The sequence below is a fragment of the Esox lucius genome, chromosome 9, assembly GCF_011004845.1.
Source record: "Esox lucius isolate fEsoLuc1 chromosome 9, fEsoLuc1.pri, whole genome shotgun sequence".
In the NCBI taxonomy this organism is placed as follows: domain Eukaryota; kingdom Metazoa; phylum Chordata; class Actinopteri; order Esociformes; family Esocidae; genus Esox; species Esox lucius.
Window position 1 is genome coordinate 19345813 of NC_047577.1, and position 26562 is coordinate 19372374.

Genomic DNA, 26562 nt, shown 5'->3' on the forward strand with positions numbered 1-26562 from the left:
AGAATATGACGATGTTGTATTCCTCAAAATAAAGTTTACATGTTTTGCAATATAATTGTAATTTCAAATAAACAGGTACTTCCTCTGTTTACCGGTCTTGTTTACCGGTTTTGTTTACAATTGGATCAATCCACGCATTCGTTCATGAAGAGTAAGTGTAAACATTACCGTAAATGAAATGTAGTATTCGCTAGCTAGAAAGCTATTTATCTATTTTGTCTTTGGTATTCACACTTTAGAAAGGAAAATGCATATACAGCTCTGGAAAAAAATTAAGAGACCACTCCAAATGTTTCTTAAATCAGCATCTCCACATGTAGGCCTAACTCATTAATTATTTTAATTAATGAGGTACTGATTAGGTGATTACCTGAACCAAATCGAATTTGACAAGGAAAAGTATAAAAAACACTGCAGTGGTCATCACTATCCTCTTGCAATAGGACCAGCTGGATGGCAAAAAGTAGTACCTCAAAGGTAATTTGAATAAATAACTAGCATGACAAAAGAGTTGAAAAGAAAAGCTTTGCGTGAGGAAAAGAAGGGTTCAATTCTGGCTTTAATGGCAGAGGGATACAGTGAGCGTCAGTTTGCTTCCATCCTGAAGATTTCAAAGACGGGGGTTCATAAGAACAAGGTCAAGCAACATTGGGGACAACAAAGCTACAGACTGGTAGAGGGCGAAAATGACTGTCCACTGACCGAGATCACCGTCAACTCATTCGAATGTCACTCAACAACCATAGGATGACATCAAGTGACCTACAAAAAGAATGGCGAACAGCAGCTAGAGTGAAGTGAACAGCGAGGACAGTTCGAAACAGGCTCCTAGGGGCAGGGCTAAAGTTGTGCAAAGCTAAAAAAAAAAAGCCCTTCATCAATGAGAAGCAAAGAAGAGCCAGGCTGACGTTTGCAAAAGACCAGAGGTGTAAAAAGTACAAAGTAAAAGTACTCAACGGGGTTTTGGCTGTGTTCACCAGTTTTGGGAAGTATCTAATTAAGATCTAAATAACCAGGAAAAGGGAGTTCAAAACTAACTAGTGATCAATTAAATAAAAAGGAAGAGTGTAAATTATCAATTAAGGACACTGATGAGTTATGAACTCTGTTTAAATGGTCATTTAACCCTTCTTTAGGAACTTCCCAAAACTGGTGAACACAGCCGAGTGCTTCTACTTTGTACTTTTTACACCCCTGCAAAAGACCATAAGGATTGGACTGTAGAGGAATGGAGTGAGGTCATCTTCTCTGACAAGTCAAGTTTTCAGCTTTGCCCAACACATGGTCGGTTAGACGGAGACCTGAAGAGGCCTACAAGCCACAGTGTCTCGCACCCACTGTGAAATATGTTGGAGGATCGGTGATGATCTGTGGATGCTTCAGCAAGGCAGGAATCGGGCAGATTTATCTTTGTGAAGGACGCATGAATCAAGCCAAGTACAAGGTCATCCTGGAAGAACACCTGCTTCCTTCTGCTCTGACAATGTTCTCCAACTCTGAGAATTGTTTTTTCCAGCAGGACAAAGCTCCATGTCACACAGCCAGGTCAATCAAGGTGTGGATGGAGCACCACCAGATCAAGACCCTGTTATGGCCAGCCTAATCTCCAGACCTGAACCCCATTGAAAACATCTGGAATTTGATTAAGAGGAAGATGGATGGTCACAAGCCATCAAACAAAGCTGAGCTACTTTAATTTTTGTGCCAGGAGCAGCATAAAGTCACCCAACAGCAACTGACTGGTGGAGAGCATGCCAAGACGCATGAAAGCTGTGATTAAAAATCTGTGTTATTCCACCAAATATTGATTTCTGAACTCTTCCTAAATTAAAACCTTTTTTTTCTTTTTTTCTTTGCATTATTTGAGGTCTGAGAACAATGCATATTCTTTTGGTTATTTTGATGTGTTGTTATTTTCTAAATATTAAGTAAATGTAAATGACAAAGATTTTTTGGTGGGAGTAATGTTGTCAGTAGTTTATAGAATAAAACAAAACTGTTCATTTCACTCAACACATAAGTATGAATAGTACAACCAGAGAAACTGATCATTTTGCAGTGGTCTCTTAATTCTTTCCAGAGCTGTGTATTATGCGTGACTCTGAATATGTGCAGGAAGAAAAAATGTCTTACTTGTAAACATAATACACAGATGATGAATTGACCGAATAGAAGCTTGGACTGCAGCTAAAGGGGGACGATGGTGAAGCCGTTAATCCCCAACCCTTGCATTATAACATAGCAATCGGAAGTATTTCTTACTCGTCTCCATGGGTTGAACTGGGTAACTTGATGGAACTGAATTTGCCTTTAGTCCTCTTCTAAGTGAACATGGGTCACAATCCTCTGTATTAAAATGCTTCTTGCAAAAATTGTATGTCTCGTTGGCGAAATTGCTCCATTGATTCTCCCACAATATGACTTGGGAGAGGCAGAGGTATTGTCCCAATTGCAGAGCAGGTAGAATTTAATTTTAACTCAAGACCCACAAGCAGACAAATGAGCAGGTAGAATTCGACATTGATACAAACAAAGGAAATCCAGAATTTCTAAGTTAATTTATCAAATAACACAGCGTCATCCTGCACTATTAAATTTTTGTGACATGGCACACAACATCTATGCAGTAAGAATTGAGAAATATATAAAGCCAAAATAGAACAAAAAGTATAGCCATAATATGCATAAGTGTAAACTAACAGCATTTTTAAAAAGAGTAGGATGGACAAAATGAACAATATGGGTAGAAGTACTGAATATTACTCATATAGTAAGCATAGCAATAATATACATAAATGTACATAAACTAGCAGGCAAAATCCAAAACATGGATAAGCTAAATCGTAAGAACCGAAGACATGCTAGGATCAAAGAACGTTAGAAAGCTATCACAAACTCTTGAACAGGCTTATTTCGGTGATTGGGAGCTGGGAGGAGTGCTGAGTTTGTTGTGATTGGGATCTGGAGGATCTTGGGATCTGGAGGCTATATGTAGTCCTGGTGATGTGGTTGAGAGATGGAACTGTGAAAAGAGCTTACAGATATGGCAACGAGTGAAACCTCAAGTCTCCTCACCCACGTACCTTGTACCTTTCTTATGATCATAGGATTTTCCACAATTCCACATTTTATTCTGATGACCACCGACGAAAATGGGACAGCTACGCAAAGCAACCTATCCTCACATAGCTTGTTGAGGTTGACGTTCACGCGCACTTCGATGACATCACTGCCAAAGAGCAGAAGCTGTGTATGGTGGCTATAGGAAATAGTTTTCTGGTGCCAGTTTGAATTCAGCCAATTCCGCCAGCTGTTTCATTGGTGTAAAGTAAAAGAAATCGATGCTACCACTTTTTTCAGTCTGTAATGCAGCTTTACGATAGCGGTACAAACTGATTTCATTCAGGAATTTGGACGATGCTTATATTACAGACTGGGACGGAGCTGAATGATGGATTTGCTTCTTCTGGAATCTCTCTTTTGGACGAACAATCCCTTTAACTATTTTAAGTCATAATAATAATATTTACACTTTTATTATAACAATTTGTCACATCTTAAAGTTAATCTTTGCACTGAAAGTGTTATATTGACAGATGTTTTTTTTTTTTTTATTCTCTAAAAATCAAACCCATTTTCTTTCCCACCCTTTTGTCCCTAAACCTTAATCTCTGCACACACCTTCCCTACCTTATTAATTTGGCATTTAAAATCATATTCTTAATTTCGGAAACATAGGGTGACCAGATAAGAATGGGTAAAATTCGGGACGAGGCGACGGGGGGGGGGGGGTATGTAATATCCGTGGAGAGCTGGCCCCTCAACACCAAGTACCAGCTCCCGGTCTTCTCCACGTTTGTCCTCACCAGCGCCAGTGGAGACAAGGTGGGTGCGCCTGGCTGGCTCTCAGGCATTCTAATACACTAACTCTATAGGAAGGTTCTTGTATATAATGTCAGGTGGATGTATCAGTTTTAGTTATTTGTCTTCATCTACTCTATGACATAAAAAGGGGACAAATAGGTTGTATTTTCTTTGTGCGTATAAAATAACAGAAACAACAAAAGTGTAATACATAAGCTATATAATACCTCCTAAGATTGGGTTGCGCTGGAGGCACGACGCTGGCATATTTCGCGGAGGATTTCACTGCTGCCAGCACTCTCAGCATCGCGTAAAACTGCAGTAATCCAGGGGTATTTCCCTACCCAGTCCTCCCGGTATCTGCAGAGGCGTTTTTGCTTTTTAGCTACGTGTTGACCTTGACACCAGCCTGAGCCTCCATTTCAAAAATGAATGAATGAAAATTCGCGCCTGTAGCCACCTATACTATTGCAACTTGCAGCCAATGAGCAGCCGATGGGAGCTGGCTGCAGGACGCCTCAATGCATGGACAGTTTTTAATGTTCTATCATCCTAGAACTAATCGAGAGTCAAAAAAATATATATATCATTACTCGAGAGTCTGCTTTTGAGACTTCGTTCAAATTTTCGGGACAATTAGGGCAGGATTCGGGACAACTGCTTGGATTTCGGGACTGTCCCGAATTTTTCGGGACGTCTGGTCACCCTACGGAAACACAAACCCAGAAAATGATTTCAGCACAAATTTCTACATATATACAGTCGATATAAAAAGTCAACAAACCCCTGTTAAAATGCCAGGTTCTTGTGATGTAAAAAAACGAGACAAAGATAAATAATCTCAGAACTTTTTCCACTTTTAATGTGACCTATAATATGAAGAATTCAATTGAAAAACAAACAAAAATCTTCTGCCTTACTTCCTGAAAGTCTTTTCGACCGTTACTGGCTGTACCGTCCCCATTGTCTACAGTAGTTTCGGTTTACTAGTACAGTAAGTTTCGTTTCTGCACAGTGACGCACTTGGAAGGCAAGAAAACCAAACAGCATTCAGTCCGCACTCCAAAGCCTGCAAGTTCAACATGGCGGAGGATATGCTTTCCCTCATGAGTCTCGAAGACGAACTAACCTGTAGTATCTGCCTCTGTCCTTTCGAATGCCCGGTGACAATTCCGTGTGGACATAACTTTTGCCAAGATTGTCTTTTGAAAACCTGGAAAGAAAACTACAGCTGTCCACAATGCCGAACCCATTTCACCACCAAACCAGAGCTGAAGAAAAACACCGTCCTCAGCACTGTTGTGGAAACGTTCAAAGCAAAGTCGAATAAAGACGACCTACCCATCGATATGAAGGACCCGTCCAGTTGGGATGCGGACAAGAAGGAACCCGAAGAGGCCGTTATTTTGTGCGACACTTGTATGGAAGTCAAAGCGTTCAAGACGTGCCTGACCTGTATGGCGTCGTTTTGCGTGGATCATGTGAGACCTCATCAGGAGAACCCTGTTTTTGCCGCACATCAGCTGAACGAGCCCCTGGGGGACCTGCTAGAGCGCATCTGCCCCGACCACCACAAGCTTATGGATTTCTACTGTGTCCAACATGGCCGCTGCATCTGTTCTGTCTGTCTACAACAGATTCACAAAGGCTGTACTTTCTCCAACCCAGATGAGCAACGGGCGCTGAAAGAGGTACTTGCATATGAAAATAGGTTTTTTAGTACACAACTTCTTAAGCTTATAGGTGAGGCATAATGGCGCAGGTGTAAGATCACAGGTTCAAGCCTCAGTACTGAATGTTGTGCTGCGGTTGTAGTGACACAGTTAATGTAACACGGAAACTGTAAACTGTGTAATGTAATTTCTTTCATCATGCAGTCTGATCTGAGGGGCAAATTAAGTTTGCTGGATGGAAAGATTGATAAGAACCAGACAGTCATCTCTCAGATGAGAGAGCAGCAGAGCAAGTTGAAGGTATGTAATAACATAATGATGTAACACAAACCAAATTAGCAGAAAGAATAAGATAAATACATATCATGCAACTATGTTACCATTTATTCAGAATATTTGATGTATTCATTAATATCTGTCTTGTGTGTCAAGATCAACTTTGACCTAGGATTTCAGTGTGAAACTTAACTTTGCTGCCTGTTTTGCTTTCTTTTTCACCAGGACTCTGCGGCCACCCGGAAAAGAGATGTGGCGAATGAGTACCGGCTAATCCGCGAGTTGCTGGACGGGGATGAGCGTGAGGCCCTGAACATGGTAGACCGCGAACTGGAGAGCGGACATACCAAGCTTCAGAACCTCATGAAGAAGTTCAACAAGAACATTGAGCAGCTCACTGCAGCTAAAGACAGTGTTAACAGCCTGCTCAGCCAAACTCATTCCCTGGGCTTTCTACAGGTAAGCCCAGAGTTGCAGTACAGGCTTGGGCTATATTAAGATATTATAAACCAGATGATGTGAATCCTTAATGCTGATTGGCTAATATCCTTGGTAAATAAGACTGTATACCAAAGGTGTGACATGACATCACGTTTTACTCTTCTAATTACTCTATCGGAGGTCATGCGGTATGAAGCCAATATACAGTACCATGGCTAAGGACTTTGTCCAGATGCACCTTTCCTAAGAACAGGTCTTAGCTGTGGTATGTTTGGTATATACCACACCTTCCGTGCCTTGTTGCAGATGGTTCGAAGTCTGGATTTTGATTGGTTAAAAGACATGATATGAGACCGTATAAGCAGATATGACAAATCTGCTGACAGTAGTCAAGCCTGTTTGACTGTAACTGTCAATTTGCACTAAAACAGCAGTCTCTTCCTCACGCAGCAGGGCCATGCTGACTGGCCTAACCCTCTGCAAGAGCATTATCTATTTAAAAACAAAAATAACTTCTTACTGGATGCATAAAAACTATATAGACCGAGCAGAGTTTCTTCAAAGAAGTCAGAATTATTTTTCTTTGATTGATATGAATTACAATTTTTTTTACTGCCACTCTTTCTTTAATATACAGCATAGTATGACTCTTGACATAACTGTCAAAGTTATCTCAAAAACTTAAGTTGCTTTTGTTGGCCAAGGGTAATTTTGGGAAAAGATGTAATAGAAAGATTACAATAATAGAAAGATTACAGTTGAGCAAACATTAGACTGTTATAAGAAAGAAATGTCCCTTGCAGCTGAAGAAAATGGCCATGATCCTTATCCTACTAATAGAAATATAATGAAACCATGAAGACAAGTTAAAGTATTACGAGGGGCTTTAGCTCAGTTAGCTAACCTTGTTGAAATGCCTATTTAGTATAATGCATTTCATTGTTGGTTTTCACCATTCATCCTTTTGTACAGGCCTCAGTGGACCTTCCAACCGTGGTGGGATTTGATCCCTATGCCCCTAAAACCAACCTGGACAGCTCAAAGACCATGGCAGCCTGGACAGCCTATTCCGCAGTCCTGAGGGAACATCTCACACACATCATTCAGAAACAGCCTGTAGAGGACAGACTACAGATCCTTAAACCAGGTGTGTACGTGCCGGGGGTTAATCTTTGTAATTTAATCAGGAAAAATAGTGCTGCAAATATTTGTTAAACATCTGTTCTTCAGCTGAAGTTGACGAGACGATCACTGACTAAAAAGATCTAGAAATTACAAAACCAAAAATATTAGCAGACAGGTTTTTTGAAAGAATACTTTTCAGTACACCATCTTCTTAGTTTGTATTTAATTATATAAAATGCACTCAAATCAGTGGAATTAGGTGCATGATTTGATCACAGATGGTTTTGAGGGAAGTTGTGAAGTGAAGACTACACTGTTGGCCTGTGCTCATGGTTCTAACAGGTAGATTGATATACTCTCGTTCAGCAAGCTTCTCTCTTCTGTTAAATTTTGAACAAGCAAATCCAACCTTATAGGGATGAGATTACAGGACAACAGTCAAGTCATTCATTGATGTTTTGTTGGTTTATCAGACCACGTTTGGCAGGATCATGTTTTTTTTGCTTTAGCATTTGCATGATACTTTATAAGACAGAGAATTGCCATGGACTTAATGGTATGTTGTTACAATCCAATATGCATTGCATTTCGATGTTCAAAAACATTGCTTAATATGGCAATGCGATGGGACAACATCATGTTTTAAAGAGAGGCTCCAGTAAATACAGTGGCTGTAAATGTTATTATGACCAGTTAAACTTGGATAGGTTATTTTAATATTGTTGAAAGGGTTCATTAATGGCCTTGAATTGCGCTAGGTGTTTACAATCCTTTCTTCCAGACAGGCCGTGTTGTCTTTATTTACAACTTTATTTACAAGAACTAAGACAAATATTTATAATTTGTTATATAATTATTATAAAGGCAACAAAAATTACATAATAAAAATGATTATGATTTTCATGCACTTTTCATAATGCTTGAATATGGAAAATGTTACATAGGCTAAAAATTATTTAAGTTGTCAAGGTAACACGAGAATTAAATCTTCTTTCTGACTTTTTTCAAGTCTAATAAAAACTCACCAATCTTTCTGAAAGTGAGGAACCATTTTTTCTCCCAACAAAGTCAAACATCCTCTCTCACACAATTTACGGCAGTGATTGAAACAATCTAAGTTGTATAAAGGGAAATAGTTTACACATGAATTAGCAAAGTGTTTGACAATGCTTCTAAATAGCCCTATTCATTTTTAAAGGTAAGCTTATAATGCTTGTCTGATTATTTCAAAATAATTCTATAGCACATGACTAGAAGCAATAAGGCTTTTTCTTGTCTCATTTGATTCAAATACTTTTTTGACAGTAGGCTATGTCGTTTTTTCTGAATTAAAGACATTTATTCTGTTTGCAGTTTTTATTTAATACGTTCACTATTGAGTGTTAATACATTGCATTACTCCTGCTAGTTTACCCTTCTAAGGTTAAAAAATAAAAATTGATATTCTATGGACGGTGTTTGGACAGGTGGTTGGGAGGTGTAAATCCATCACCCAGCCCTATTGCTCAGCCTTTATCTGCTTCAGAGGGGCAAGATTAGAGCTGTATTGGAGATAAAACCAACTAGCGTCAAAACAGTATTAACAGTACACTCACCTAATGGATTATTAGGAACACCTGTTAAATTTCTCATTAATGCAATTATCTAAACAACCAATCACATGGCAGTCGCTTCAATGCATTTAGGGGTGTGGTCCTGGTCAAGACAATCTCCTTAACTCCAAACTGAATGTCAGAATGGGAAAGAAAGGTGATTTAAGCAATTTCCGTGTCTGGTGTGTTTCTAACATCATCAGTAAGAAATTCTGGATTGTCTATCATGTTTTTTAGGATCCATGTTTCAATTCAATTACAATAACAAAAAAAGGTGTACGATCCACTTACAAGTTAAAATAATATTCTGTCTCATGCACATTAAACATACATCACAGTTTTGATGAGTTGACTGTAGATACAGTGAATATAAAAAAAGTCTACACACCCCTGTGAAAATGCTAGGTTTTTGTGATGTAAAAGAATGAGACAAAGATAAACTTTTTGTGACCTATAATGTGAACAATTCAATTGAAAATCAAACTGAAATATTTGAGGGGGAAACATTTAAAATAGAAACCTTACAATAACCTGGTTGCATAAGTGTGCACACCCTCCTATAACTGGGGATGTGGCTGTATTCAGAATCACCCAATCACATTCAAACTCATGTTAAATAGAAGTCATTGCACAACTGCCATCATTTAAAGTGACTCTGATTAATCACAAATAAAGTTCAGCTGTTCTAGTAGGATTTTCTTAGTTGCATCTCAGAGCAAAAGCCATGGTCTGCAGAGAGCTTCCAAAGCATCAGAGGGATCTCATTGTTGAAAGATATCAGTCAGGGGAAGGGTACAAAATAATTTCCAAAGCATTAGATATACCATGGAACAGTCATCATCAAGTGGAGAAAATATGGCACAAGAGAATTTCACAATCTGCTCAGTTACTGGGATCTTCACGCACAACCATTTCTAGGGTTTACAAAGAATGGTGTGAAAAGGGAAAAACATCCAGTATGTGGCAGTCCTGTGGGCGAAAAATGCCTTGTTGATGCTAGAGGTCAGAGGAGAATGGGCCGACTGATTCAAGCTGATAGAAGAGCAACTTTGACTGAAATAACCACTCTTTACAACTGAGGTATGCAGCAAAGCATTTGTGAAGCCACAACACGCACAACCTTGAGGCGGATGGGCTACAACAGCAGAAGACCCCACCGGGTACCACTCATCTCCACTACAAATAGGAAAAAAAGGCTACAATTTGCACGAGCTCACCAAAATTGGACATTTGGAAGACTGGAAGAATGTTGCCTGGTCTGATGAGTCTCGATTTCTGTTGAGACATTCAGATGGTGCAGTCAGAATTTGGCGTAAACAGAATGAGAACATGGATCCATCATGCCTTGTTACCACTGTGCAGGCTGTGGTGGTTGTGTAATGGTGTGGGGGATGTTTTCTTGGCACACTTTAGGCCCTTTATGACCACCATGTACCCATCCTCTGATGGCTACTTCCAGCAGGATAATGCACCATGTCACAAAGCTTGAATCATTTCAAATTGGTCTCTTGAACATGACAATGAGTTCACTGAACTGAAATGGCCCCCACAGTCACCAGATCTCAACCAGAGCATCTTTGGGATGTGGTGGAATGGGAGCTTCGTGCCCTGGATGTGCATCCCACAAATCTCCATCAACTGCAAGATGCTATTCTATCAATATGGGCCAACATTTCTAAAGAATGCTTTCAGCACCTTGTTGAATCAATGCCACGTATAATTAAGGCAGTTCTGAAGGCAAAAGGGGGTCAAACACAGTATTAGTATGGAGTTCCTAATAATCCTTTAGGTGAGTGTATATCTTGATATATCTTTTAACTATTTACCCCTTTACTAATGTTTTGTGATATTTAATTTCAGAACGTAACATGGGAATGAACTCTGGTGAGTGTTACAGTGGAAAACAAATCCTTAATCCCTTCAGCTGGTTACCAGGGTGGTTGTGGTGGTGGGTGGGGTTTGTTTCTCAATCATTTTGACTCAGAAGGTAGTCGTGACTACCACACAATGCAATGGATTACATCATTGTAATGTAATCACCTTTGCCCAACAGCTGATTGGTTTGTTCCTTTTCCACTGATGACCAATGTCAATGAAATGAATGAGTCATTGTGATCTCAAGTCTTCATAACAACTTAAGATCCTGCTGCCATGCAAGGACTGCTCTAACTTCTAACTCACCTACATTGTTCTTCTTTTTCAGTCATAGTAAATGCTGAATTAAATTCAAATGAACAGTTAATTAATGACAATCATTCACGGTTTGATCACAGTCTTGCGCAAGATTCTCGTTCGTTGGTTTTCTCAAGTCGACGGTACAATTCTGTGAAGTTGGCCTAACTCTGGCTGTCCACATCCTGCATTGCACCGCTCAAACACGAGATGGAATGAACTATAATCCGGTCCTTTTGGCCACTTCGGCAGCACTGTCTGATAAAATAACACAACATTTTACTTTTTATTTTAGGACCACCACCAGGTCCACCACCAGGTCCCCCAAGACAGCCCAGATCCCATAGCCCAGGAGGAGCACTGAAGGGCCGGGAAAGGAAGAACTACCAGGATGCGAGCACAGACAGAGAGAGAAGTAGGCTATTACAAGATAGATCAATGTACCCTGATACAACTTGTGTTGTTGCGTTATGTCCATCACATAATTACATTCACCTTTAGACCCCTGCGTTTCTGTATTGCCTCAGACAAAACCCAACAAGAAAACAAATGGTTTGTCCTCTTTACTGAGTGTACCAGGTGGGCCCAACGTAACAGAGAGCTGGGTATCCATGTACTGGGTGTGAACTTACGTTAAGCAGCTTATTTAACTGGGCGTGGCGTTCGTCTTGTAGGAACAGTACCAACTGTAATAAGCACCTTTTAAAAGGTCAACTGTAAATTCATGGGCAGGTTTGTTTTGTGTGGCCCAGTGCCAGTGTTACGTGGAGATTTCACTACAGCACTAGTGTAATGGTCTGAAATCTACAGACTCTGTTCACCTTGAAGCCCAGGCCATGCAGAATGAACTTGACCACTCTATAGAATCTAGACGTCTCTAAACTGGATGCTTGCAATTTCTGCCTTTCAGAATCGGACAAGAAACCAGATCAGAAGAAAGGGCAAGAGCACAAGGCTGGCAGTGAGAATTGTTTTCCCCTTTTTTCGTCTTAAGATATTTTTCTCAGGGATTTTTATGCTCTAGCTGACAGGAAAGTGGGAATGATAGTTTTGTTCTGAGAGTGGTGGGCTGGATTTGTGGCCATGTTGCAGCTGTACATGTGCACCTGAAACAGGCCACTGTAATACCCTGGACTGTTTCTGGTGGTGTGTTTAATGTGTACCGCTTACTGATGATGTTTTCTGTGCTTCGCATGTTAGTTTGCTTACAAATGTATAGTTAATGGCTTACATGGAAATTGTTACTGTCTAATGCAAACATGGTATCTACTAAAAACTCAATGGTGTTGAATATTATTGTAACATGTTAATCATTTAGTGTGAACTCATTATAAATTAAGATAATTTGTCTACACAACTTTACAATGGTTGCAAATGTAGCTTTTTAAAGGCTATCTCAACGTACTGGCATGCTGTTTCTCCCTTAGCCACAGACAGACTAGTTCCCAAATGTTCTTTCAACCAACAATATTTCACTCTCAATAAAATACTGTTATGTGCAGAGAGCTTGATCTGAATTAAAACCTCATGTCTGCTTAGCGCATTCTCGCTTTTCCATTCTGAACTGCATCCCTTTACGTACGTACACACAGATTATTATTCCCCTGTCTGGTGTTGGCTTAAGATGGTTTATCAACTAATGTGCTTGTTTTTACGTGGGCAAACAGAAGAAAACAGCTTTACCTTTTGAAAAAGGTGTTTCACACTTAAAGCTAGGGAATAATTGTCTTGTCATCTTTGCTTGTCTCAGTCAGTATGCTCACTTTCAGGAAATGTTCAATTGTAGTTCGTCAATGGACGCGAAACATTCATAGAAACATGGAGTTACCAGATTTGCATCCGACAGTAACAGAAGGATTAATGTAAAGTGGTGTTACAGTTGAGGTCTACAATACATAGATTGTTTATAAAGAAATTACTTATTTAACAAGTAGCAGGTTCTGTTTAGCGTTGCATGAAAATACTGCCTTTGTTGATTTATGGCTAAAATGTAATGATAACTCATTGCTTTTGGTCTTGTTTCAGAAAATCAAAGGAAGCCACCTCAGTTCACCACTATGGGTGCAACCACACCATACGAAAACTTTAGAGGAGCCCAAGAATCCAGAACCCAGGAGAACCCATGTAGAATATTTTTTTCTGAATGTGTTCTCTACCCTGTAGAAATACTGCCTAAAATTCTACATCTCTGCACAAGCACATGTTCTGAATTACATAAGTGATCCACACATTGCTAGTTTGAATGCAATTGTAGATCTTTGTCACAACTGGTCTCTAAATCACCTACACCCTGTAAAAATGAAATGGCTGTTTTTTTACAGGTCCACCAAATGTCCCCATGAATATCACATCTGCAGCAAAAAGAAATGACCTTCTACAATGTAAGTGTAATAAAACCACTTAGCAGACATGCTCAGGCTGCCACTCTGGCTCAGTCTAGGAAAGTAGTGGAAGGATTAGAAGTCAGTAACCTCTGACTTCAATGCCAGTCAGAGTAAATGATGATAAGGAAGACACATGACTCAGAGCCGTTTGCAAATTTTTGTCACGGTTTCCTAATGGCGCAGTGGTACCAGTAACAGCCCTGTCTCGTGTCTCAACAGACGGGAGCGTGCTCACCTTTGACCCTAAAACGGCCCACAAGCGTATCTCCCTCACCGACAACCAGACCACGGCCAGCGTGTTGAACGAGCCCGCCAACTACCCCGACGGACCCGCCCGCTTCTCCGTCTGCAGCCAGGTGCTCACATCCAAGGGCTTCTCCCGGGGCCGCCATTACTGGGAGGTCAAGATGAACAGCAACAACTTCACAGGCATCGGCCTGGCCTACAATAGCATTGACCGCAAGGGCCCGTCCAGTCGCCTGGGGCGCAATGCCCAGTCCTGGTGCGTGGAGTGGTTCAACGTCAAGCTGTCGGCCTGGCACGCCAGCAACGAGACGGTGCTGGCCAACCCCAACCCCACCCGCGTCGGCGTGCTGCTGGACTGCGACGAGGGCACCGCCACCCTCTACAACGTTCAGGACCGGGCCTACCCCTTCCACACGTTCGTGTTCCGCTTCGCCGAGGCGGTGTACCCAGCGTTCTGGCTCTTTTCCAGCGGTTCCTCCATTAACCTGTGTAAGCTGCAATCCTGAGTAGCTTGCACACACGCACTGAAAAGTAATATACATTTTTCAGTGCAGGTGATTCATATTTATATTCAGAGATTCATAATATATGCAGTATCTTTTCTTTTTGGTGTGGGGGTGGGGGGCTAGCTGACTCCATAGCAACAGCTGTACATCATTTTAGACTTTGGTCTCTTGCAACTACCACATTTGTTAATCAGTTACCAGTTGAACCTCAAGTTAAGGGTAGCCCAGACCTGTTCCTGAAGAGCTACACTCCTGTAGCTTTTCGCTCAAACTCCATTAGTAACTAACCTAAATCAGCTTATTAACCAGCTACCTGATAAAAATTGTCTGGTTATTAGAGCGTCAACCATCGTCCTGTTTTATGATGGCTGTTTTTTTTTTTTTCTCCTGCCTCTGGTTTAGATCGATAATAAACACAGATGACTAGGCCGTTGTCGACCTAGGCTTTAAGAGAGGGCTTCAGCACCAACCCATCAGGGCTATGCAAGTACAGAGCACAAAGTGGGGGAAGAATTTCCTGTCACTCCTAGGTGACGTGGAATGTGACTGCGGTATGACTTGTGGTCAAGAGTCTTCCGGTTATACAGTCACCACGTGTGCCCTGGCATGGACAGACCTCCAGTCTTTGGAAATGGAAGCTAGGTTAACAAGTGCTTTGATGTTACGATGGTTCATGTTCCATTCACAAGTGGTTACGTCACATGTTGAGGTAATGACTGGGTTGGCTCTCTGGCTATTTACAGATTTCCAACGGTCTGTTTATAGTTGTTTGTGCTCTGTTTTATCAGAGCTTACGGCCTGTTGGCGAAATACTTTGTGGCTTGCGCTGTTTTTCATGGCGTGCGCAGCAACGGGGTGCAATCCATTTAAAATAAAGCGCGTAAAGGTTTTAAACATGCTCTTCAGTATACGATGTACACTGACGTAAGAGGGAGCACATTTGACTGTTATCATTCATTCCTTTTAGGGAATGTGATATCCAGTTACACTACTCGGCACTGTAGGGAGTATGGCTGTAAACGATGAACATTATGCGTCCTAACGCCAAAGGAAATGGTTCTTGTTTGCTTTGGTCTTCAACATGTTTCACGTCAGTGTTTAAAAAGGCGGATTTTAGCCTTTTGCAGGGTAAGGATGTGCTGAGAATTTCTTGCTACAAGAGGCATCGTGGTGGTTTCAAAAACTCAAATGGAGTTTTTGGAAATTAAGTAGAATGTTTTAGGGTGAGTTCTGGTCTGTGTGATTTGACCTGGAAATGTCTGGGCCAATGTTTACACATATGTCCAGAAAAAGTATTTACCTGTGGCAAATTTCTGTCAATTTCTGCTAAATCTGTCACATTTCTTGAGGCACAAGAGCAGAAGCTGTCGTAATTAACACTTCTACATTGTTGGTTTGGATATTTTGCGGTTCTTGATATAGCGCCAGAGCTACAATCAGAGCCATTCAAGACTAGCGAGTGATGGAAGCAGCATTTCTGGGTTTCAGCAACATTCCCGCTGTACCATCATGCAGCAGCTACACAAACCCTAAGCAATCATTGGTATAAGTTTTCCTGATTATGGGATTTCTATTGTTGAGTGCATTGTGGGCAAGCCAATGCAACGCTGAATATTACATTTCTTTGCTGTATTAAAGCAAACATTTGTACCAGTCTTTGAATGGCAGATGATCAGAGAAGATCAGGATGTCATGGTCTTTACGCCTTGGCATTTTAGGTCAGTTCCATTGTTCAGATTGGGGCTGATAATTATTGGGGACATGGTGTTCTTTCTGCTGGCTTGGTTTACAGACTTATGGTTTGATTAAGTCTCATTTAACTGAAACCAAGCACGTTATTTTATTTCTGTTATTTAACTAGTAAATCAGTTTTGAAACTTTTTGACGACATGACATGTGATGAAAAGGTTCTTCTATAACATCTTATGATGAAGAAATTCAGTGGGACTGAAATGCATTCAAGGTAAATGCTGCGTGTCTGCTCAATCAGTAATAACTTGCTTTTTCTGTGGTGTGATCTGTAATGCTTCAGTGATTAAACCGAGCACCAGTTATGTTTTGAAGTTTAAGGTGTTCATTGTTGTTATGCAAAAGGGTTTTACAATCATAAAAAAAAAAAAGTTGCAAAGGAACATAAGAATGCTGATAATTAAAAAGCAAAAACTCACCTGCAACTTTGGCTAGTTGGATATGTATTCTACTAGTCTGGTCTGAGCTCAGTTCCAACGCTGTGTTAATTCTATGTAGCTACATATAATACATAACACACATGGGCTGTAATTATTCTTCATATCTATATGAATAGTTCATTTTGAAATATTGTCATATTTCAACATTGTCTTATGTCTGAAATTTAAGGAAACAACATTGTTTATGTGATACTGTACTGTAATTGCTTTACTATTATACTATATACTGAAGACAAATAGCAATTAAATAAAACTTCATTTGGTAAACTATTAAATAATTGAAAATGCATAGTAAATATGAAAATATTTATTATGGGTGTGTTTTTAAATTTACATTGCTTATTACATTCAGGTAAACTTATCAGTTTCAAAATCTGTAGTACCAAATTCAGGAAAGCAGTTTTTTGTCACCTATTTAACTGTTCTTTAATGGAAAGTGATTTTCAGACCTTGTGCTTGTTGTTGATTCCCCAAATCTTTTTTGGTAACAGACAATGTATGGTAGTAACAACTTATTGCAGTCGTCTTTCGGAATGGGATTGTGAAGTAAAATTAATTGGTTTTGTGTTTTGCAATGTTTATAAACATTTTCATAATACATTGCAGTTAAATAGGCATATGACTTATTCAAAATGAGACAAATTGTATTTGCACTTAAACCAAATACAAAAAATATAAAATAAAAGAACTTGGGGATCAATTGCAAGTGCTTATGGAAAATAAATAAAAATCCATGAGTGTTTCCTTCAAAGATTGCTTCAAACTGATTTGTTGAATTATGGTTTCCTTTCAATAAAAGCCTCTATATACCCAAACATTACCAAAACAGAGTTATTTTCATTCCATCAATTCAGTAAAGTGCTGTTATAACCAAATGATTTGACTCTTCCTACGCCAATATTTCAATGGTTATTGGACATGCTATTGGTAGTAAGCTATAGTGCATTTATGTACAGTGATTTGACTGCAAAAATGTTTTGGTAACTAAACATATCTCCAGATATACCATTGTTCCTACACTACACAGGAAACTACTGTATAACTGAAATATTAAAGGAAGATGTGTCAACAAAGGTATTTTTCCATCCTTAAGTGTGCATAGACAATTGAACCACCAGGCCTAAAATGACCCATTACCGTTCAATATCTCAAGACAATTTGCAATTTCAATTCCTTATAGTACTGACTTTGCTGACAGCTACGTCATTGAGTAAAGCGTTCTTACTACCACTAGGTTGTGTCCAAATAACCTACTTTAAGATGCTCTGAATAAGAATGGTAAACGACCAATATAGAACATTCGCTTGCACGAACCACAATTTCCTAAGCACATGGAATTAAAGTAATCTCTCTTCAGCAATGCAATTACATTTCGAAAAACAACAGCACTTGTACTGTTGGAAATTTGCCTGCAGTAAAGCTACTAAAACTGGTATCTGGAACATTCAGGCTTGTTGTAAACAGAAGCGCAGGTACTCGTCACATGGGTATCCTGATGCAATGAGATGGCTAGCCGACGACACAACACACAAAGGGTAATGTCATACTCCGTGACCCTCCAAAACAGCTATATGTTATGATACTGTTGGCATTACATAGCCCACTCTGGGCCTCATAACCTTCAGAAGTACTTGGACAATACTCTCGTAATACAATACAGTAAAGGCCAGTAGTCGCCTCTGGTTTAGAGAGTCCTGAATTTAGCGGTCATGCTGTGAAGGTGATAAGGCCTTGTTATTCATTAAGCATATCAGTTTGGCCATTTATATTAAATGTCAGGACTCTGGAGCAGATCTCTGGAAACCTCATCACATGCAGTGAGACTGCGAAAACAAACGAGCTGGATGTTTTTCTACAACTCTTATTTAGGGCTGTATGTTTCAAACATTTCACTATCGTTTTACCTTCGACACATTACTTGCCTAAAATGGCAAAAGCCACAAAATGATTACCCGACAGGTGACGGACATTCAGCAAAACACAGCTCATAAAAAAACAGGCCACAGAAACAGGGATGACTAGATCATAAATCATATTACGTGACTGTCACCTAGTGGTTCAACCAAGCAGTGCAACACAGCATGACAACGTAGCATATTTTTTATGCAGAAATAAAAACGTCCGTCTTTCAACAGCGGATACAGAATGGAAAATGAACACGACTAAACATTGACAGTGTAATGTTTCAGGCATACCTACAAACACTGGCTGCTATTGCAGCTTGGTTTTTAGATACTGTAAAATGTCACCTCTACAGCAGGTCCTATGGAGTATTCCTCACAGTGTAGCAGAAGAGCAACACCAAAAGGTGTAAACAAGACATTACGTAGTAGGAGAACACTATTAGTCTGAGTGGATCCTTTCGACTCCAAAACTGAAATTATAATAAAACCGGTGAACCACATCCTTCATAAGCAAAGGACAGATTGTTAGGAATGGTCTCATAGTTATTTTAAGTACTAATGGTCCTGTGACGGTAGCCACTAGAACGTGCAACAGGAGAGTTGGCCTACAGAGCAGTGACAGTGTTTCGTCATAATACAGGAGTAACGAGAGTCTGTCGTTTGCCATACTCGTGTAAATAAATATGCTATATACTATCCAGGCTTCCTCTTGAGTCAAGAACACCAGGTTGGGGTTCATGGTGGAAAACACCAGGGCTGTGACACTCAAAACGACCTACGGAACTGTTCTAACTATGGCACAAGGAATCAGTGCAAATATACAGCCCAACCTCACTCTGAAACCGTCAACCCTCCACGTCTTTCCCGGCCTACATGGAGGGTGAATACGCCTGAGCTTCGGCTGATATGGGATGCGTCGTAAAGTTTAACAGGAAAGTCCAATTCTGAACCTAGCCCCAGGCCTTTAGAGCTAAGCCCTTTTGGTCTCTTCCTCTAAGACGTGAGAGGACTTGATAAGTATAGGCAACAATGTAAGAGTCTCAGCTACGCTGCTTCGATAGAGGTGGAAAAGCAACAAGCCGAGGAATACACAAAATAACATATATGGAAACACAGGAAAAAAGTAGGACAGACAGGGGGGAAACGTCAGGGAAGGGCTTCCCTGGGAACTCAGGCGCGAGCAGGGGGGGGGCCCAGCGGCTTGGGCGAGTCGCAGGGGGCGGGGCTCTCGGCCTCGGAGGCGCTGGATTCGTCCTCGTCCTCGTCCGTCTGCTCGGCGCTGTGGTAGAGCATGAAGGCCTGCGTCTTGTGGGTGATGGTGATGGTGCAGGGGCCCTGGGCCCACGGCTCCCCGTCCACCTGCATGGGCATCCGGGACGACTTCAGCACCAGCTGGAGGGACCCCGGGAGGGAGGGGACCAGAGGGAGGGGCGGAGAAAGAGCGGCAGCTGGTTAAAAACACACAGGAAGATGGCCTGGGGGGGTCCCGCGTTCTAAGCCACTGGTGACCACATACTGCCACGCTACAGCCAAACTCCTGCCAAAAGCCATAGCGGCTTTTATTTCACCAGCCCCACTAGCTGAAGGTCACACAGATGCAAGTGTTAGTGCAAGCATTTCACAGTCTTTCTGGGGATATAATACATACTGATTATTTATATTGTGTTATAATCATGTATTCTAATTGTAGTATATAATGTGATTTAGAGCATTTTACAATCTAGTACAAGTACTGTTTAGTTTCATAGCCGGACTGCAAATAACTTATAGTTGTATCCAACCACACAGCAATGGCGGCAAGTAGGTGGAGAAACGCAATGTATTTTGAAATATCAGCTGGTTTAACTCACATTAACCTTTTAACCTAAACAAGAGGCGGGTGTGGCCGCTATGTAAATAAAGCGCAGCTGAATGGCGCTTTATTTACATAGACATTCATTGGACATTATTCATTTACCCTTTCCAGAACAACCATATATTCATTCTTACATCCTTTTAAAAACAAGTAGACTAAATTATCTATCCATTTACTTGGTATTATGAAATCCGACCAGATAGGTAAAAGACACCAGCATAAATCCAAGATGAAGGATGATTTATCTTACTACTGCGACGGTAAACATCCATTTGATTCTGGCAACCCCCTCCTCTGCTACAGCCAACCCTGTGACATGCAGGGATTAGGTCGTTTATTAACTCATATTTCTGCACGCGATTTGGAGCGACTTGTGGCGACCTCTGAGCAGTAAGGCAGGATGGGGAAGAACAAGAAAGGCAGGTTTTCTTTGGTGGGGAGAGTTTCCTGCTACTTTACACAGAAATACACATCCATGTGTTTGTTCTCAGTCAAATATATGAAACATAAACAAGATTAAGACTAAACAAGCAAACTTTTCCATTCCAACGTCCACAGCATCTATTCCGCTCAGTCCAGAGATGGTAGAACCCGGGGGCGGGAATGCCGTATAGACTGGAAAGAAGGTCGCCTGACACTGAGGATAAGAACATAAAGTGGCGCTGCTGCTATAGCCTTACCCTGACAGTGTGGGCCTGTCCTATCCGCACTGGGTTGGCCATCTTGACTTGGATCTGAGCACAGTGGAAAGAGCCAAACACCCCCACTACCTCCAGCAACCCGTCATCCAGTCTGCAGCGAGAGAAGGGGGGGCAGATTATTTACACTGGTGCGAAAAGGAGAAACATCAAAAGTGGCGGTAGCCAGACACACTGTTATTGGCTTAATATTCTGTTCTTAGGCTGCGGCTGTTGAAGTTGTCAAGAGTATCAGGCTTCTGTAAAAGCACTTTGTGACAACTGCTGATGTGAAAAGGGCTTTATAAAATACATTTGATTGATTGATTTCAAAGCCAATGAAGAATTTGCAAATGACCCCTTTTCCCTTATGTGTCGAGGCTCTAGCCAAACCCACGGATGTCTGGGACCAATCGGATGTGCCAGAATGCGTTTGCATTTGGCGTAGGGCTGGGAAAGGCTGTTTGCAGAAAAAAAATGTGTGTAGGCAGGAGACGTAGCGTTTGGTCGTGGAAAGTAGCATGAGTTGCCAGGCAAAATATACTGCTCTCAAAATGAATCTCAAATTGAATCAAGTGGAATTTAATAAATGATACTGGTAATATAAAAACTGTTTTCCAAACAAGGTGGTTTCAGTCTGATGGGGTGTGGTTGCTAATCCAAAATGGATCTCTGTAACCAAAAGCCGCAGGCGTGGAAGACAGGCCTGAGTGCTGACCCCAACATCCGGTTGAAGTGGGGAAAAAGGTCAAAGATACTGTGTCCCTTTACACCAAATATTTTGGGTTTTCTTCTGACAAAGGGTGGTTTGTCTGTAGGTGGCGGTGCTCACCGTGTAGGGGGGTAGGGCTCGTCCCCCATGCCCTCCCAGAGACGACAGCCTCCACCCCAGTAGCCAATATTGCACACGATGATGCCCTCGAGACTGGGAAGGGCTACTCTTTCCCCATCCAGCTCCAACTGTGGGAGAACGCACACACACACACACGCGTAACAAAAAAACAAACACAAAATACAATAACAGTAGCAGCGAGTTCTAAGAGGCATCGTGGGATTATATGACAAAACGAAAAAGCTGGAGTTCATGGTGGTCACATGGTCACATTTAGCACGGCAGTGGAACATTTCATTCTATCATGGCAGAGGGCGAACGGGAGAGCACACTGTTACAACAGCTCCTAACCCAAGACCACGGTGGGTGTGTGTGTGTGTGTTACCTCAATCCTCTTATCCAGGTCTTTGCATTCCTGGACTAAGCAATCTTTGGTGCCATACATGAAATACACAGCCTAGAAAAGAAATGCAACAGTTTGACAGTTAGGAAAGACCAACGGTGTGAGTCCTATCACATTGGTAGGAATTCAACGTGACCTCCACATAGTAGCCAGTTGTGCATCATTCTAAATCACAGTTTAAAAAACAGTTAACCGTAACGGCTATATAATGGACTCTTACGGTAAAGCCCTTTACACAAATGCATTTGAGCACACGGATGAGTAGCATTAAAGCATGTCCTCAAGAAGTATGTATAGACCACAACACGTGAGCAAACCTCCGGTATATGGCCTTTGGTTAAGGAAATTCAACAGCCTCAAATAGTTAGCATAGGTAAATATATTCGGATATCTCTTTGGTGTGAACTAGCGGTCTACGCCTTCAGTGCGCATAGGTTCAAATCCCGCCCGCTGCTACAGCACACCTCATAAAACGGCCAAGATAAGGAAAAACATGTCTTAAGAGTTCACTCAGACCTTGTTGATGATGCGGCTAGAGAAGAAGGAGGGGGTCTTTTCGCGGTGGGTGTGGAAGTTGAGCGCCATCAGAGCGTCAGGCCCCACTGAGAAATAGTTATTCATGGACAGGACCTGACCCGGGAGTAGTATAAAAACACCAGTTATGACAGGGCCCTTCTGGACAGGGAATAACGATGGACTGTGTGTGGTTTCCCAGTCCATAGGACTATTAAATGAGCCTGTTCACTATGGAACAACAGCCACAGAGTTTGAACCACCAACTTTTCTGCTGGATTTAAAACAAGTACACAATATTTGCGTAATTGTAGAACACATCTGTCAATGGTATTTCAAGCAGTTTTATACAACCGGTGAATTGTGCTAGCTGGGAATGTACTCTTGGTTGTAACAGTTAGAGTGACAACACCAAGGTTACAGGTTTCATTTCTGTACGGGCCACACACTGACTATAAACAGTGTGCATAGCTTCCTCATCAGTATCGTCATATCATCAAACACAATGCCAAATAGATCCCAGGTAGGGAGCACGGAATGCAACGCACCTTTGGCTTACGAAAGTAGAGTCCCTTCGAGGCTACCTGAACTTTCCACCTGGAAGTACAGCAAATGGAACATCCCACATGGAATAATTTACAACCACGTCTCAACACAAATCATAACAGGAATACTGGGCTTTGCTGCCTCAGCAAAAGTTGAGTCTGGCTTAGGGGTTCTAGCATTTTCACAAGCTATACTGTATTACTTCAACTTTGTGGCTTTTAGAGCCTACATGAGCTTTATTAGCATTATCACAGAAGGCTACATTGCTTGGTCAACATAGCCTCCAACGAAAGGCCACACGGCTCCCACTGACCTGTCCATCTTGACCACCTCCGCGTCCAGGACGTTCCGGAGCACCTGTTCCACAGGGATTTCCCCGGCGTAGCCCGACCCCCAGCCCAGGGAGTTGGACAGGTCGTTCCCCGTACCCAAAGGTAGAATCATTACTCTGGGGATGAACTGGTCATGTCCCTGGGGAGAGAAACGCAACAACACACGCGTCTTAGGCCACAACGTCCAACGACAGAAGCCACGGAACGGCGTCAGCCTGCTCCAGTCACTGCCGCGTAACGCCAGCGATCCCGTGGGAACCCCCCCCATTTACCTTGAGCTTCATGGTGTCGATGGCGTCCAGCACCCAGCCCACGGTGCCGTCGCCCCCACAGACCAACACCCGGACGCTTCCCGGGGGCAGCAGGGTGCAGAGCTGGAGGGCCTTGGAGGGGGGCAGGTCGGACAAGTCAAACACCTGCGAGACGGGAGGAGACATGGGGGGGGGGGGGTGAACAGAGGGTTCGGACGAGAGGAGATGTCGGGGCGTTCCGTTACCTGATACCTCCACACTCAGTCAAAGAGTGCCTGTCGTCTGACGGCTCAAATCGACCGAGACCTGGAGGACACAACACCCTCCAATCGGAGGCTAAACGGGGGGGGGGGGGGGGGGGGGGGCTGACCTGGACAGGGTTGAGGACGCTGCGGAACTCCCCGAGCAGGGCCTCGCCCATGTTGTTCCCACTGCGGTTGTTGGCCAGCACCAGGACAGGGGTCCAGCCGCTCCCACAGGCCGAAGCCAGCTGGACGGACACGCAGACAGAGAGGCAGACACACGGTTAGAGTGACAGCAAACGAGGAGGTTCCGAGCCACGCCTCGGGCCAATCTCATTCGATTGCACCCAACCCCCCCCGCGACATGATACGCGGCCTCCCCTCCCCCTGGGGGCGTCACCTCTGACCTTGCTGTACTCGTCAGGGTGCCGGCGCCGGAGCTTGTTGACTTGATAGAGGTAGTGAGGGGGGATGATGAGGCTGCGGAACTCGCCCAGCGCGCAGCGCTCAACGCCTGACAGGCTGGGCTTACAGTCGTCGTGCACGGTGGTCTGACACCACACGCACCTGCCGGGACGGAGAGAAACGTACGTCAGTAGAGTTAACACAGCCAATAGATGATCTCACAAGAAACGGCAAAAGATGGGCACGGCTGTTTCAGACATGACATCCACCTTATCACTACTTCCGCTGCGCCACATGACAAATAGACTGTACCCTGTCCCATCTGTGCATTATCATTATGGCTCATCCTCTACCAGAACCCTTAATGAAATTGGAGATTAGAGGTTTTTGTGTTCCGTTGAGCTCCAATGTATGAAGTGTCAGCTAGAAACACACAGCCAAAGCAGAGGAACACAATAATACCTAAAGTCGCAGAGCTTTGGTTGGTTCCCGCATTGCTCCTTGCAGACCGCGCACACGCTGCAGAGAGGGACGTTTCCCCGGACCCAGCGGTGTTCCAGAGTTCCATCCGCTTGAGCAGGGGCCATAATCTCCTTGCAAACCAGGCTCCGGTCCGCCCGACGCAGGCAGGTTTCATCGGCGCACACCCCACAGCAGTCGCAGAACGCCCCTTGTAGAATGTGCTGTTCGCATATGCAGCAGTAGGTGGGCTTATTGAAAAGGTCGGTGTAGTGCCAGCCGTGCTTGCTTTTGCGGAAGAAATCTTTCATGTGCGATTTCCGTTTGGAGCGTTGGGCGCCGCACCAAAATGTTATAATCACCGGCACTACGACAGCTAGCAAGGTCCAAAACAGGAGGGTCCAATCCTCCCGCGATGAGTGGTCGCTTTCTCCCTCCATAGACATTTTAAATGGAGTTGTATTAGTGTGAATAAACTACCAAAATCATAAAATATCACGACCATTCAAAAAATTTGGTAAACATTGCGCCCAGGGAGCGCACATGATGTACTGGAGCCAGTGACAACCGTTCCGTATTTCGAAAGAACGCCAAACTCCTCAACCCAGACGGAAAACAAAGACTGTCGTGCCAAAAGGTTGTTAAATACTTATCTAGACGATGACAACGAAATATCGGCATAAGATTGTTATCACGTCCTATGTTAGCAATGCTATCTAGGTAGCTAGATAGCAACTTCGCGCCTGATGGGTTCACCTCTCCATAGCAACGTGATAATCCATTCTCTGTATGTACCCAGGAAACGCGTGAGCGGGCTTGAATACTCTCAAAGATTGCACCTATACGACAGCGTTATTACTACATCAATAACACGACTAAATAATACATATAATCACTGTAAACATCTGTGCCATTGCAGAAAGTGCCCTTCCCACCTACTGTCGTCAGTGCTCGTCCAATGGACTTACCGTAACGGAAACCATGACGTAATATGTTGCGTAGGCTACTGCGCAGCTGACAAAAGTCTGGAGCTACATGAAAACATTAGAAACATTTGCTTTATGTATGAAAGCGATTATGTAACAACATCGAAGTCATGAAAACAACATAGATCACAGAATTAGATAAAAAAATTAAGAAACAACTTTCTTTACTCAGATTTTTGTAGGGGCAAAACGGGTGCAATATTTGGGCATTTCTACATGATAACAAAACTATTGAATTATATTTTACTAGACCCCGGTAAAATCCCATACTAAACATAACAAATCTAAAATTACATCAAGGCACATGGCCTCGTTTCTGGGGGACCAAGATAAGAACATCAAAACATGTATTGTAAAAAAAACACTGTCACTGGTGAAAAACACCCTACTTTTTGACGCACGTGAGCCTCTGTGTAAACTGAGTTTTGGGCGCCCTCTGGTGCTTATTAACGACTTTGCAGAATTAAAATGAGAAAATTGCAGCAGCTGTAAACAGATGTTCAAAAAACATTTATCATTGAGTAGGACCTACAGTATAATCTGATGGCAAAAATGCAGTGCATTTTATAAACACACCAAAATAAATACAAAAAGTTTAATGTCTCATTCCAGGACAGGTACGACATTATACAGATGTTTTTCCCGTTTTTCCATTTTGATTGGAGAGGTGATAGGTGACGTAAGAGTAG

The 26562-nt window shown here is 42.3% G+C and overlaps 2 protein-coding genes across 5 annotated transcripts; one reads left to right on the top strand and one right to left on the bottom strand.

The window, feature by feature from the left end:
- The first annotated feature begins 4902 nt into the window (after window positions 1-4902).
- Window positions 4903-17288, top strand: trim25 (tripartite motif containing 25). 4 transcript variants are annotated; one of them, XM_010889317.4, is made up of 11 exons: window positions 4903-5555; window positions 5742-5837; window positions 6039-6272; window positions 7227-7401; window positions 10832-10855; window positions 11439-11558; window positions 12054-12104; window positions 13169-13267; window positions 13465-13524; window positions 13747-14262; window positions 14682-17288. In XM_010889317.4, the coding sequence occupies exons 1-11, from the start codon at window positions 4947-4949 to the stop codon at window positions 14687-14689; spliced, it is 1992 nt and encodes a 663-aa protein (XP_010887619.2). In that variant the 5' UTR covers window positions 4903-4946; the 3' UTR covers window positions 14690-17288. The 4 variants fall into 4 exon arrangements, with proteins under 4 accessions (XP_010887619.2, XP_010887618.2, XP_010887621.2 ...); XM_010889316.4 differs by having other exon boundaries at window positions 13747-17073; XM_010889319.5 differs by lacking the exon at window positions 12054-12104 and having other exon boundaries at window positions 13747-17073.
- Window positions 16761-25866, bottom strand: dgke (diacylglycerol kinase, epsilon). The gene is made up of 11 exons (XM_010889315.4): window positions 24891-25866; window positions 24431-24590; window positions 24152-24271; window positions 23803-23946; window positions 23512-23669; window positions 23201-23249; window positions 22656-22769; window positions 22122-22193; window positions 21737-21864; window positions 20908-21019; window positions 16761-19764 (listed from the first exon to the last, which is right to left on the bottom strand). Exons 1-11 carry the CDS (start codon window positions 25331-25333, stop codon window positions 19543-19545), a joined length of 1722 nt encoding a protein of 573 aa, XP_010887617.1. The 5' UTR covers window positions 25334-25866; the 3' UTR covers window positions 16761-19542.
- Window positions 25867-26562: the final 696 nt, after the last annotated feature.